General features: G+C 38.8%; 1 protein-coding gene across 1 annotated transcript; it reads left to right on the top strand.

The window, feature by feature from the left end:
* Positions 1–1,001: 1,001 nt before the first annotated feature.
* On the top strand, positions 1,002–4,994 carry LOC130725438 (uncharacterized). The gene has a single exon (XM_057576666.1). The coding sequence runs from the start codon at positions 1,002–1,004 to the stop codon at positions 4,992–4,994; it is 3,993 nt and encodes a 1,330-aa protein (XP_057432649.1).
* Positions 4,995–13,329: the final 8,335 nt, after the last annotated feature.

The following is a 13,329-nucleotide window of genomic DNA, read 5'->3' as shown; positions in this document are numbered from 1 at the left end:
CACCGCAAGGAGAGTTGCCCTCTTTCCACCTTGCCAAAAGGAGTGGAGGCTGCTCAGGGGAACGGACCGGAGGCGCAGCCTCAATCGCCGACGGCGGCAGAGGAATCCCAGCCATTTGGGGACTGGATGATTGTTAAGAGAGAAAAACGGAAAGGAGGATTCACGGCGAAATCCAAGGGTGGCAGTTTTAATGCTGTTTCGGTTCCAAATTTGAATTTAAGTGGTGGGTCCAGATTCAATGCTTTGCAAAATCAAGGGGAGACTAGCAATAGCAAACGTACAGATTTCTTGGAGGGAAATGTGGAAGTTATTTCTATTAATGAAGATTCCACTAAGGGAGCAGATCACGTTGCAAATCATGGAGCAATCATTGTTGAAAACAATGGGCTGCAGGTTCAAAATAATAAGAAGAATATTACCTCAGGTGTGGGTCCAAAAATCATTGCTCCATCATTAATTGTCCCAAATAACTTGGAAGAGGTTACGGCTCCTGCTCATTCCATGGATACGTGTGACAAGGCTAAGCATGTGGCGATTGTTGTTGATAAAAACAACACACGTGCTATCCATCAAGAGAGTGCCAATTCAGTTAGCTCTCAAAAAAGAAAAGCACGTGCGAAGGGCTCATCTAATGGGGCGCCAACTAACAAGGATAGCAAAAGCAACTCTCCAGGGGGGGTTCGTCCAGTCATCCTTCAAGGCATCCTCAATAAAGAGAAAGCTGAGAACAAGTCTCTGAAGTTTGCTTCAAGGGATTATGATGATGTTGTACCTCGTGAGAGGGATAGGAGCTTGTCCCCAGGCTCCACAAAACGTTCAGCCTAGTAGCTGGTGGTCTCGCCTCCTCTCATTTCAGTGTGTTTATGATGATAAATTTCTTATGTTGGAATGTAAGAGGTGCGGGAGCTAAGGGGTTTCCTTTGTTGCTAAAGGACCTCATTAGAAGACATTCTATCTCTTGTATTGCTCTGTTTGAAACAAGAGTTAGTGGTGCTAGAGCCATGGCTATTATTAGGAAGCTTGAGTTTCAAGGTGTTCATGTTGAGGACGCAGTTGGCTTTTCTGGTGGTATTCGGCTGTTGTGGGACACTAATGTTTTGAATATAGATGTTATTAGGTCCCATCGCCAATCTGTCCATACGAGGGTGTCTTTCCTGGACGACCATCAAGAGGCTTTAGCTACCTTTGTTTATGGGAGCCCACAACCTGCTATGCGAGATGTTCTCTGGGAGAGCCTTGTATCTGTTGTTCCTGCTCCGGATGTTCCTTGGATAGTTATTGGGGACTTTAATGCTTACCAGGAGGCTTCTGATAAATTTGGAGGGGCAGGTTTAAATTTACATTCCATGCAACGTTTTAACTCTTGCCTTCTTTCTTGTGGTCTTTCAGATATGGGTTTCAAAGGTCCACCTTTTACTTGGGAAGGCAGAGGGGTGAAGGAGAGGATTGATAGAGGAGTTTGTAACCCGCAGTGGTTGCACACCTTTCCTGAATCTGTTGTTCTACATCTCCCTCAGTTGAAATCCGATCACAAACCTCTTCTTCTTGCAGTATCGGGTCTTGTTGAGCATAGGGCTTTCTCTCGTCCTTTCCGTTTCCAGGCTGGATGGCTTATCCATGATGACTTTCCTAGGTTGATGGATGCATCGTGGGATCCCGATGGAGATTGGCTTGATAATGTGTCGAATTTCAGGGAAGCTGCTGGAACTTGGAATGATGATGTTTTTGGCCACATTTTCCACAGAAAGCGTCGTCTTATGAAACGCTTGGAGGGAATCAACAACCGGCTAAGTATGAGGTTTGATTGTGGCTTGGATAACTTGCAAAAGAAACTTTGGCAGGAGTATAACACTGTGCTCCTCCAGGAGGAGTTGTTTTGGGCCCAGAAATCGAGGTGTCTTTGGCTTAAATTTGGGGATAGAAACTCCAAATTTGTTCACACAGCTACCTTAGTCCGCCGTAAAAGAAATAAGATCGAAGCCCTAGTGGATGAAGATGGTAATTTACTAACTGATTTTGATGCTTTACAGGTCTTCACCGTTAATTTCTTTCACCATAGCTATATGGATGATGGTGGTGCCTCCCTTCTCTCCACGTCTTCCTCATTCCCTGCTGTATCAGAGGCGAAGATGGCTTTAGTTCATGCGGTCTTTCCTGTTGTTGAGGTGAAAGATGCGATCTTTAGCATGGGGCCTCTGAAGGCTCCTGGTCTTGATGGCCTCCAGGCGGTGTTCTTCCAGTCTCAATGGAATCAAGTGGGGGGTTCTGTGACTAGTTTTGTTCTGAAATGCTTTGATGATCCATCCCTTATCAGCTCAGTGAATGATACGCTCATGGTGTTGATCCCCAAAGTTGACGCTCCTGATCGCATCACTCAATTTCGTCCAATCTCTTTGTGTAATGTGATTTATAAAATAGTCACTAAGATGATCACCAACAGGTTGAGAAGAATCATGGGAGAGCTTGTGGCACCCAATCAGTGCAGTTTTGTTCCTGGGAGACATAGTTCCGATAACATTGTCATAGCCCAGGAGGTGTTCCATTCCATGCGCTTCTTGAAGCGGAGACTTGGGTGGATAGCTATCAAGGTTGACCTTGAAAAGGCCTATGATAGGCTCAAGTGGCCTTTCTTGCTGGAAACGCTCCAACTCATTGGCCTGGATGATCATTTTTGTAACTTAATTATGAGTTGTGTCTCCTCTTGCAGGTTTCAGGTTTCTTTTAATGGTGGGAGATCTTCTACCTTCAGTCCTCAGCGAGGCCTTAGGCAAGGAGATCCCCTCTCTCCTTATCTGTTTGTCCTCTGTATGGAAAGGTTGGCCCATAGTATTGGGGATGCTGTTGGTTCAGGAGCTTGGAAACCAATTAAGCTATCTCGCAATGGACCGCCTATCTCTCACCTCTTCTTTGCAGACGACCTTCTTCTTTTTGGTGAAGTTACAGTGGACCAGATGGAGTGTATTATGGGCTGCTTGAATGCTTTTTGTTCTGCCTCAGGGATGAAGATTAGTATCCCAAAGACTCGGTTAATGGTGTCCAAGAATGTGGGGTCGGTGGTGGCTAGACAACTCTCAGACATATCTGGCATAGGCCTGACCTCTGACTTAGGTCGTTATCTAGGCGTCCCTTTGGCTCATCAGCGGGTGACGGCCTCCAACTATCAATATATTTTGGACAGAACTCAGAAGCGCCTCTTCTCTTGGCGGTCTCAAATGTTGAATTTTGCAGGGCGAGTAACTCTTACTAAGTCCGTCATTGCTGCCCTCCCCACGTATAGCATGCAAACAAGCCTTCTCCCAAGGGAGGTTTGTGGGAAACTTGAGAAGATTCAAAGGGACTTCATTTGGGGCACATTAGAGAGGTCTCATGGTGCTCACTCGATTGGCTGGTCAAAGCTATGTCGTTCAAAGCAAGATGGTGGCCTAGGACTTCGTCGTATGTACGATTTTAACAAGTCTCTAGTCATGAAACTTGGTTGGGGTTTGGTGTCCAATCCGGATGCTCTCTGGGCTAGGGTGTTGCGTGACAAGTACTCATGTGGCAACGAAACAATACCTATTGTCCAAAGGAGGAGCTGTGAATCCCATGTTTGGCGAGCAATAAGGAGCACTTGGTCTGATTTGGAGGGGAACCTTCGGTGGAGAATTGGGGATGGCTCATCTGTTAGATTTTGGTATGATAAATGGATGTTCTCTGGTACTGTTTTAATTAACTCTGCTACTGTAGAAGTTCCAGCAACTGAGGCCGTTAAAACAGTTGCTAATTATTACGACCATGAGCATGGAAGATGGAACACTACTCCCCTCCTCCACTGTCTTCCTGCTGCAGTGATTGCCGAGATTTTATCTATGCCTCCTCCTGCTCCTTCCATTGGTCCCGATCAGGTTTATTGGGGGCTCACGAGTGATGGTCGTTTTACCTCAAAGTCAGCGTATGAGGCCTTTGACCCTGTTGGAGTGCATAACCAGAACCTGGATTGGAGAAAATTATGGAGATGGAAAGGTCCCTTTAAGGTGACTCACTTTCTCTGGCGTCTTGCGAATGATGGCTTATGGGTTAACCATAAGCGCTGGCAGTCGAGGATGACAGGGAGTGCGATTTGCCCCCTATGCGGAGAAGGGGATGAAACAGGGGTTCACCTTTTCAGGGATTGTTCCCAAGTTAAACCTCTTTGGTTGCAAGTTGCTGATGTTAATTACTTCCCGCGTTTTTTCCAGTTGAGCTTGCAAGAATGGGTTCATGGCTTCCTTGATGCTTCGTTCACAACGTCGGGTTCTTCAGTGGTTTTGGATTTCGGGTTCTTACTCTGGGCTATCTGGAAGGCTCGGGTCGATGTGGTGTTCAACGGCGCAACCTTCAACCTTCGCCGAATTGTTGAAGCAGCGGTGCGATTTCAATTGGAGCTTAGTGCCAGCGAAAATGACATCACTCACCTGGTGCGACAACCCTCGGTGAGACAGCAGCAGCAGGGAACTACTGTTAGTTGGACCCCTCCTCCTCAGCTTTGGGTTAAATGTAATGTGGACGGCTCTGTTCGGCAGGATTCCGGGGCTGCTGGTTGTGGGGGTGCTTGCAGAGACTCGAATGGAAGGTGGCTTTTTGGATTTAGCAGGAATTTGGGTCGCTCAAATGTGTTTTGGAGTGAACTTTGGGGTATTTTTACCATCCTCCAGTTGGCTTTGGCTCGTGGATTTGGGAAAGTAATTGTGGAGAGTGATTCTCTTGCTGCTGTCACTCTAGTTAATGAGGGCTGTGAGAGGACTCACCCTTATGCTGCTCTGGTTTTGCAAATCAGGGAGATGATGTTGAAGGACTGGGAGGTTATTTGTCGCCATACACTGCGAGAGGCTAATCAAGTCGCTGACTGTTTAGCTAATTTGGCCCACTCTTTGGACTTGGGTACTCATGTTCTTGATGTTCCTCCGCCTAGTTGTAGGAACTTGTTGTTCTTTGATGTTACGGGTGTTTCTTACCCGAGACAGTTTCGTTTGTAGTTTCTGGGCTTAGTCCCTCCCAATAACCAAAAAAAAATAAATATTTTGTATTTTTGAAAAATAAATTAATGATTTAATTTCATATTGATTCCCTATAGCCTTAACCAAAACAACATGATCTTAAGTTCTTTTGAATTATCTGAAATTCTTTTAAAAATTAAGCAAACTAGCTAACCCAATTATATATAAGCACATTAGATTTTATTTTTCGTCAAAATTAAATTATTTACACAGTAAACTTAAGAACCAAGTACGTCAAAATCTTATCTTCGCTCAGCCTTAGAGTGCAAACGTGATTATATGTTTCTCCTAACTTGGCCCTCGACCGACCCTCTTTTCATGGAATCCAACATTCTCTCCAAGGCTTGGTACCAATATTATCATAATCAGGTTTTCTTTAATTTGTGTCTGGTCTAGCAAATCAATCAGTCGGCTATTGATGAGGAAAAAATATATTCATCTAATTCTAAGAGACCAACATCGCGACAACCAGACAGTCTCCATGTATGAATATGAACAAAATCAACATGACCCTTAAGAACTCCATGAACTCGTTAATTTGCTAAATTATAAGTTTGTTTAACTAAATTAGTAACAAAATTACCGGGAGAAGAGAAGGGAGAGAGAAGATTGAATGGAAGAATACAAGGGGTGCTAAATCCAAATACAAAAAAGAAGAAAAAAATAATAAGGCAGGAAACTAAAGCTAAAGCCAAAACTAAACTACCAATCTAGAAGGTTACACATGCTAAAAGCATGGCAACAACACACAACAAAAGAACAACTCCAACAAACCCAAAGCAAATACCCAACGCCCAAAAATAACCCAAAAGTCATGACCAGACCCCTCAAAAGAGAAACCAACCATGGAGATCAGCAAAACCCAGTACACTACCATACCAGCAAAATACAAAAAAGTAGATAGCACCTCCAACCAATTCCTACGCCCTTCTTGCACCGGAATAATGCAACCAACTTACGCAGAGTACACACATCATCGGATTTGTTGCCCACTCAAAAAAAGAATAAACCAAATCCTTTAATATTTGCTATATTTCATTGCCAAGATCTCCATATATCCAATTCCAAAGCAGATATCCAACAAACAATCTCTCCTCTAAACACCACCAAGTCATTTTTGATTCCCCAAATTGTCCAAACAGTAGCTAACAAATGGATAAAACACACAAATGCTGAGATTCATTCCAGCCGAATTTAAACTGCATAAAATGAGCACGAATTGATGCTGGCAGCACCGTTTAGAAGCCTAACCAATTATAGCACTGCAGACTCTCTTTCTCTCCCCACTGTCATCTCTCACCGAGACTCTCTTTCTCTCGCTGAGACTCTCTTTCTCTCGCCGACACTCTCTTCCTCACCGCCTCTCTCATGCATTCACCATTTGTTAAAGATTGCATGAGCAGGGAAAAAAAAATTTACCTCAATCAAGTCCCCACGGTCTGAACGGTGGCAATGCTTCTTCAGCTTCCTTGTTGACCAGAGCAAACCACAAAAATGGCCAGATGTCGCTGGCGGAGGCTGGTCAGCTGCTCCGCCACTTCGAGCGGCTTTCTTTTCTTTCTTCTTGGCTCCTGTAGCGCGATCGTCCCGTAGGTGCCTCTATAGGCACAACCGAACTTCATCATCACGCCTGCGACAGCCAGCCCGGGGGCATTTTCATCTGAACCGACGCATGTCATATGACCAAAAGCTGTATAGTATTAAAATTTTATTAGACTTTATTCTATCAGGTCGTATACTATACAACATACCAAACATGCTATATTCAACCTTTTATTTCGCTACGTCTATTCCGTTAGACTTACTATCACAGTTTACTCATGTTTGTTTGGATTTTTCACTGGATCTATGTTTAGATTTTTCGCTATATGTTTACTGGGTGGATCTTTGTTTGGATATTTTATTTCATGTTTGCTTAGTTCTTTCTATGATGAGTCTGATGTGTTATATAGTTAGAAAATCAGGTTTTATCTTACAAGACTTCACATGATACTACTAAACACGCTTTTGGGACAGACAAATCCGCCACACGATAGTTAAAATTTTGACAAAATAATTTCGTCACATTTTTGTGTGTCACAAAGTTTTTGGGACAGAATATATTACTCCGTCGCGAGTTTGGGACGAAATAGAGACGGAATATATTAAATTATATTCATTTAAAAAATATATTCGTGACGGAATTTATGACGGGACCCGCTCATTAAACTAAACTTATAAGAAAAAAATAATAGTTAAAGAGGGTTTTCTACGGTACTTGAGTTTTGGATTTGGTTGCTGAAATTTGGCCAAGCTGAATAAGAGTTGCTCATAGTGAAACGTTTAGAAGTTAGAACTAGTATTGCTCATTGGCTCTTCATAAAGATGAGCAACGTTATTGTAATCGTAGGCATAAAAATGATCTCATGTTTGGCCCTGTGTTAGTCAACTCTAGTTGGTGTCAGGGTCGGCCCAACATTAAATGAGGCCTAAAGTAAACTTTAATTTGAGGTATTTCTTTGACTTAGTAAAAAAAATTTGAGGCATTTTCACTTGGTAAAAAGAATATATTTTGGGAGGCCTAAAGCGTTTGCTTGGGTGGCTTTACCCTTGGACCGGTCATGGGTGCGATAATAGTGGTGGTGGTAGTGGTGGTATTGGAAGGTGATGATGGTAGTGGCGGCGGCTGAGGCGCGGCGGTGGTAGGTAGCAGTGACGATGGTGGCAGTGGTGGAGGGTGGTGGTGGTGACAATAACGGTGGCGATAACAATGTTGATATATATCAACGATGGTGGCAGTGGTGGAGCATGGTGGTGGTGGCAGCGGCGACGGTGGTGGTGGAGGTGGGGACGGTTGTGGTGGCGATAACAATAACGATATCAACGATGATGGCAGTGGTGGAGCGTGGTGGTGGTGGCTGTTGATTATATATATTCAAGGAGTTTATACATCATACTCATGTCTTATCTATCATCTATATGGTGAATTAAATAACTTATTATTTTAATGTATAAGAGGCGATTGATGTATAAGCTAATACAATACAATGAGAGCATCAAACAATAGAGAAGTACATTAAATGTATTGTATAATCTTATATTATCATTTCAAATAAGGCGTACCAAACAAGCTCTAAAAGTACCTAACTAATTAAATAACTAACTACTTAACCAACTAAGCAACTGACTTAATTAATTAAGCAACTAACTATAGGTAAAAGTGACTAACTATAGTAACTAATTGTGGCAGTGATTCACATCTTCCGAGAACTCAATCCAATCACTTATTACCTTGCCAAATCTGGGGCGGAGAGAACCACTCCTCTCAGCGTTTTCTTTGGCCTTGAAGCTATTTGATGTTCTATTATTTATCTGGTTTATAGACTGCAGTTGCTGTATTTGTGCCTGTACTCTGTCTCTTGTTTCTATTTTGTTGTTTTGTGAATCTTACCTACTTGAGATGGATGGTCTCAAGGTTCTTATCTTTTATATATGATATTTAATCTTTCGAAAAAAACTATAGTAACTAATTGTGACTCACTATAGGTAATAATTAGAGTGTGCATGTGGTAAATAAGTTTATTTTATTAACTTATCACAATTTATAGCTTATTATTCTTAATTTCATTTTAACCACTGCTATTTTTTTTTTTTAAATCCTCCTTTTCTCTCACTTAATTTAAAAAAAAACACTATTTTACATGACACTGGTATTTAATTTTAACACAATTTTTGAGATTATATGATAAGAAGAAAAATTAAAACAAAAGTGAATCTAAATTGTCCTGCCAATGGGAAGGGGTATGGCTCTTTGTCCTGGATGAGTTTGGCTTATTGTATTGGTGCTTGTTTTTAGAGGGCTTTTCTCTTGAGGCTTTCTCTAATAATAAAATTATATCTTCTGTAGTAAAAGAAAAACAAAATGAATCTAAATCTAAATATTTAGAGTTAGGTGATTAAAAATTAAATAAAAAGAATGATCATCTACTACACTTTAAAAGAGACTCAAGAAATCACTATTCCTAAAAGAACTTCCAATCTGAGCCGTCTATTCCAATCTCTCTCCATTTTCACTCTTTAATCTTGGCCACTCACTTGTGAGACTTTTTTTTGCCTCACTTTCAATATGAACCATTGATTTCAACTTCTAATCCAACAGCTGATTCTCCTCCTCACCTAACCACACATCACCTGCAGTGTCTCTCTTACACACACTGTTCACACGCCACCACCAACTACACTGCCACTGCCAGGAACTTCTCCCTTCCATACGCTACCAACAACTCCACTCCCATCATTCACTTTCTCAGGTCAGAGGAGAAAGTAAGTAGAGGAAGAAGCATGCATCAACTAGAGTATAAAGCAGAAGAGAAGGTGATGAGAAAGTAGAAGGAGAAGTAGAGGCAAAATTGCATCAACAAAAGGATACAAGCAGAAGGAGAAGGAAAGGAGCATCAAAGAGGTTAGCATACATCTTATAGCAATACATATAAGAACTGATATTGATCTTATAGTTGATTCCCATACAGTCTCTTACTCTAATAAAAACACATAACCAACCATAGAGAAAAAAGTAGAATTTGCATAAATCACGGAAGCAACATCCAATTACATTACAGAGAAAGCAACATTCGATTCGATGAGGTTAAAAATCCAATTACATTACAGAGAAATGTATCTATCTGAATTCTGAACAAGGGTTTAACACAACAGAAAAATGACACAAGTGAAAGAAAGAGAGCTTACGAAACGAAGTGCAATACATCTTTACATAAAAAATCAAACTTTACAGTAAAAAATTGTTCTTTTACCCTGCATATTGATATTTACATTAAAAAAAAACTCCATCTTCAGAGGCTTGCATGTCACATTTGGTTGACAGGGAGATGATCTAGAAGGGAGAGGAGAAGGATTCAGTGAATGAAAATATTAAAAGAACAAAATCAAGTAAAAATTTGATTTTAACATACCTCAGAGCCTAAAATGTCCGATCCAGGTGCTTCTTGACTCGGATTTTGGTGAAAAAATCGTTGCTTGTGTAGCTCAGATTGTAAAAATCTCCGATCCAGGTGGTTCTTAACTCGGATTTGGAGGAAAATGAGGGTTTTGGATCTGTAGGGGGCAAAAATTAGGGTTTAGGATCGTTTGGGGGCGAAAATGGTGGAGGGGACCAGAGGAGTGGAAGAAGAAGAATACGGTTTGAAGAACAGCAGAAGAAGAGGAAAAAATCAGAGGAAGAAAAGGATTAGGGGAAGAACGGTAAGAGTAGCGGCTAGGGTTTTAGAGAGAAGGGAGAAAGGGAGGAAGAAGAAGAAGAAGAAGAAGAAGAAGAAGAAGAAGAAGAAATGAAGAGAGGAGGAAGCAGACGAGATTTCAGAGAAGGAGAGAGGCAGCGGCTAGGGTTTTGGGTGAGGAAGAGAGGAAATGATCTTTATATAGTGGGTGACCTGCTGAGCAGGTCATCCAACCGTTTTGGACCATTTCCAGACCGGTTATAGCCGGTTTTTTTACCAGTTTTCTTCCCTTTTTCAGTTTTTATTGTTTAAATATTAAGTAAAATTATTTATGTATAAAATCATAATTAATTGTTTCCAAAATATAATTTAAGGCCACTAAATAAAAGCTGAAGAAGTTTTTTTTAATCCGAAATTGGTGGGTAAATTTTGAAGTCTGTATTTGAATTTAGTTGAACAAAATCTCAGAAATACCCGTAGTAACCCAAATTAAGTGGATATGCAATATTTTCTCTCAGAGCAATCAAAGATTCCATAGTCGTAAATAAATGTTTAATTCTGGAAATGTACAAATTGTGATGATCCCATACAGTAGTCGAGTCAAGTAACAAGGATCAATAGTACTTATCCAAACAATTATTACTTGAACAAATCAAACAACAGAGTGGATATTACAAAAGCAAGGGCAGGGCAGAGGAAAAAAATGATATTTTTACATAGGCTGACACGCATCCACACTAATGTGTTTATTTGGCACCGAAAATTGTTTTTTTTTTGTTATTTTAGACATAAATTGACTCACATGTTAGTGAAAATCTATCTATATATTAACCAGGCAAGATGGTTTGATCTGAGCTTCTCCTCACTTTATCCTATTCGTGTATGTTTTCTAGAGGGGATGTTTTTAAACTTGCTAAGAAATTCCAGTATGTTTGTTCTTTAAACATGCTAAGAAATTCCTTATTGGCTTAAGTTGAAAGTAGTAAGTAAAATTGTAGTTGAGTTGTGTTGATGAGAATAAATCATGTTTCTTACTTGCAGGTATCGTGTCAGTAAATGCAGTTAGAAGGCAGACATTAAATTAGGTGCAATTATTCGAAGGACATAAGGGTCGAGAGTTGTGATATCTATACGGCATGGGTTCGCCATTTAGAGGTTTGTGGTATTGTTTAATTTTTTTTGGTTAAGTATTAATTGTTTCTATTTGTTTTCTTTAGAACTTTTTATATTTGAAATTAGGTCATAACTTTCATATTTTTTTTTTATTTCATTTTGGTTCTATGATTTCCTCTCATATCAATCTTCTATGTCCCTTTTTTTTTATAGTAGCTAGAAATTGTATAAGTTTTTTTTCTCTATGGTTATGTTTGACATGTCCTTTTAGGCAGCTTATTACTTTTTGTGGTAGCTAAAAATTAGTTAGAAGGTTTTTAAAATTTGGTGATAAAGGACTTTATTTCAATACCTTAAAGGTTTTTCGATAAGCCACCTCATGTAGCTTATAGATTAAAGCGTAATGCTTATTGTATTTTTTTTGTAGCATTAATATAGTCAAATCAATTCTTGAGTGTGGAAGCAACTTTAATTTTAGTTCATAGGGAAAAATGACGTTTAGTTGTGGTAATTTCTCAGATTATTGGCGGTTTCTGATCGCCACTAAAGGTGGTTTTTCCTTAGAGGAATCAAAATCAAACGTGGTTAAATACTCAGGGACTAATTTCACTACTAACCTTTTTTTATCATTATGATTTTAATAAATTCTATTATTACGCTCTTTATATTTATAACAACTCTGAAATATAATTTTTTTTATTTTAAAATAATGCTCATTCCATTGTCAATAAATTTGTTTAGAATTACTTTATTAATTTAGACACATATAAGCTTACTTTATTAGATTAAAATATTGAGGTATTTTATTTATTTAATTTAAAAAAATAAAAAAACATAAATATGTTAAAAATTAATATTATATTTGTACATGATTGTTTTAATTGAATTAAAGGGAAAAAATTAAAGTGATTATTTTAATATGATGTATATATTGATGTGTAAATAAGTTAATATTAAATGTGAATAGTTAGATACAAGTGTGTCCTTTTATGTTATGTTACAATCTTAAAATTGCTAACCGTTAGTTAATTTTGTAAAACACTTTTTTCCAGCTAGATGCTTTAATTTTATATTTAGCTCATTAGTTTGCCGCTAGCTTATTAACTTTTTATCTTAATTACCAATAAGGTCTGCCAAACATAGCCTATACATTTATGTATTTATGACATTTTTTTATTGTAGTTGTGAGTATATATTTTCCATGATTGTGTTCTTGATTGGAGTATTTTCTCTATTTTGCAGATATTAGCAATGAAATTCCTCACTCAAGTTGTGTACAAGGGGATAATAGTTGTGGTATTTTTTCTTAATTGAATATCTCTTTATCAGTTTTTAATGATACTCCTTATAACCAATTTTGTTTAATTTTAAAATGTCATGAGCTGTGTATAATTTCCATTTATGAATAGGTTCAAATGAGAGTAAGCGCAAAAGGATTCGTATTGTTTCAGATTCAAACGCAACAGCTCCCCTTAAAGAAGTAGATAGAAGTGAGTGTAAATTATAATTGTTATTATGTTTACTTTATTTAAATGAAATTGTACATACGTTGAATTCGATGCTATTTGTTTTGGTGTTGATGAAAAAAAAATGAGAGAATATGTTAGAGACTATATGAGAATGGAGATAAATTATTGGAAAAAATGCACTTTAAAGATCATTTTGTTTTTAAGTAAGTTTTTGATTCGCTGTAAAGATTGGCCTACATTTTTTATTATATGTGTTAGCATTTTAGAGTTGATATGATTTACAGTTGGAATTCAAATTGGAAGTGAAAGTTAGTGTTTTCTGTGAATGTTAGCCTAAGTGATAGCACAATTTTTGCGTTGGGATGGGAAGGGTTAAGTGTGAATGGACAGGGTTCGAAACTTGTGGGTGAATTGTTTATTAATTTTCTAAAACTTTTGGCGGCCCAATAGTATAAAGTGTTCGACGCATCGAAGGATTTAAGAAGTTGAGTTTTTTTTTAAGTAAATTTGTGATTCGCT

This window comes from Lotus japonicus, chromosome 6 (assembly GCF_012489685.1).
Source record: "Lotus japonicus ecotype B-129 chromosome 6, LjGifu_v1.2".
NCBI classification, from domain to species: Eukaryota; Viridiplantae; Streptophyta; class Magnoliopsida; order Fabales; family Fabaceae; genus Lotus; species Lotus japonicus.
This window is presented reverse-complemented; position numbering and strand designations above follow the sequence as displayed.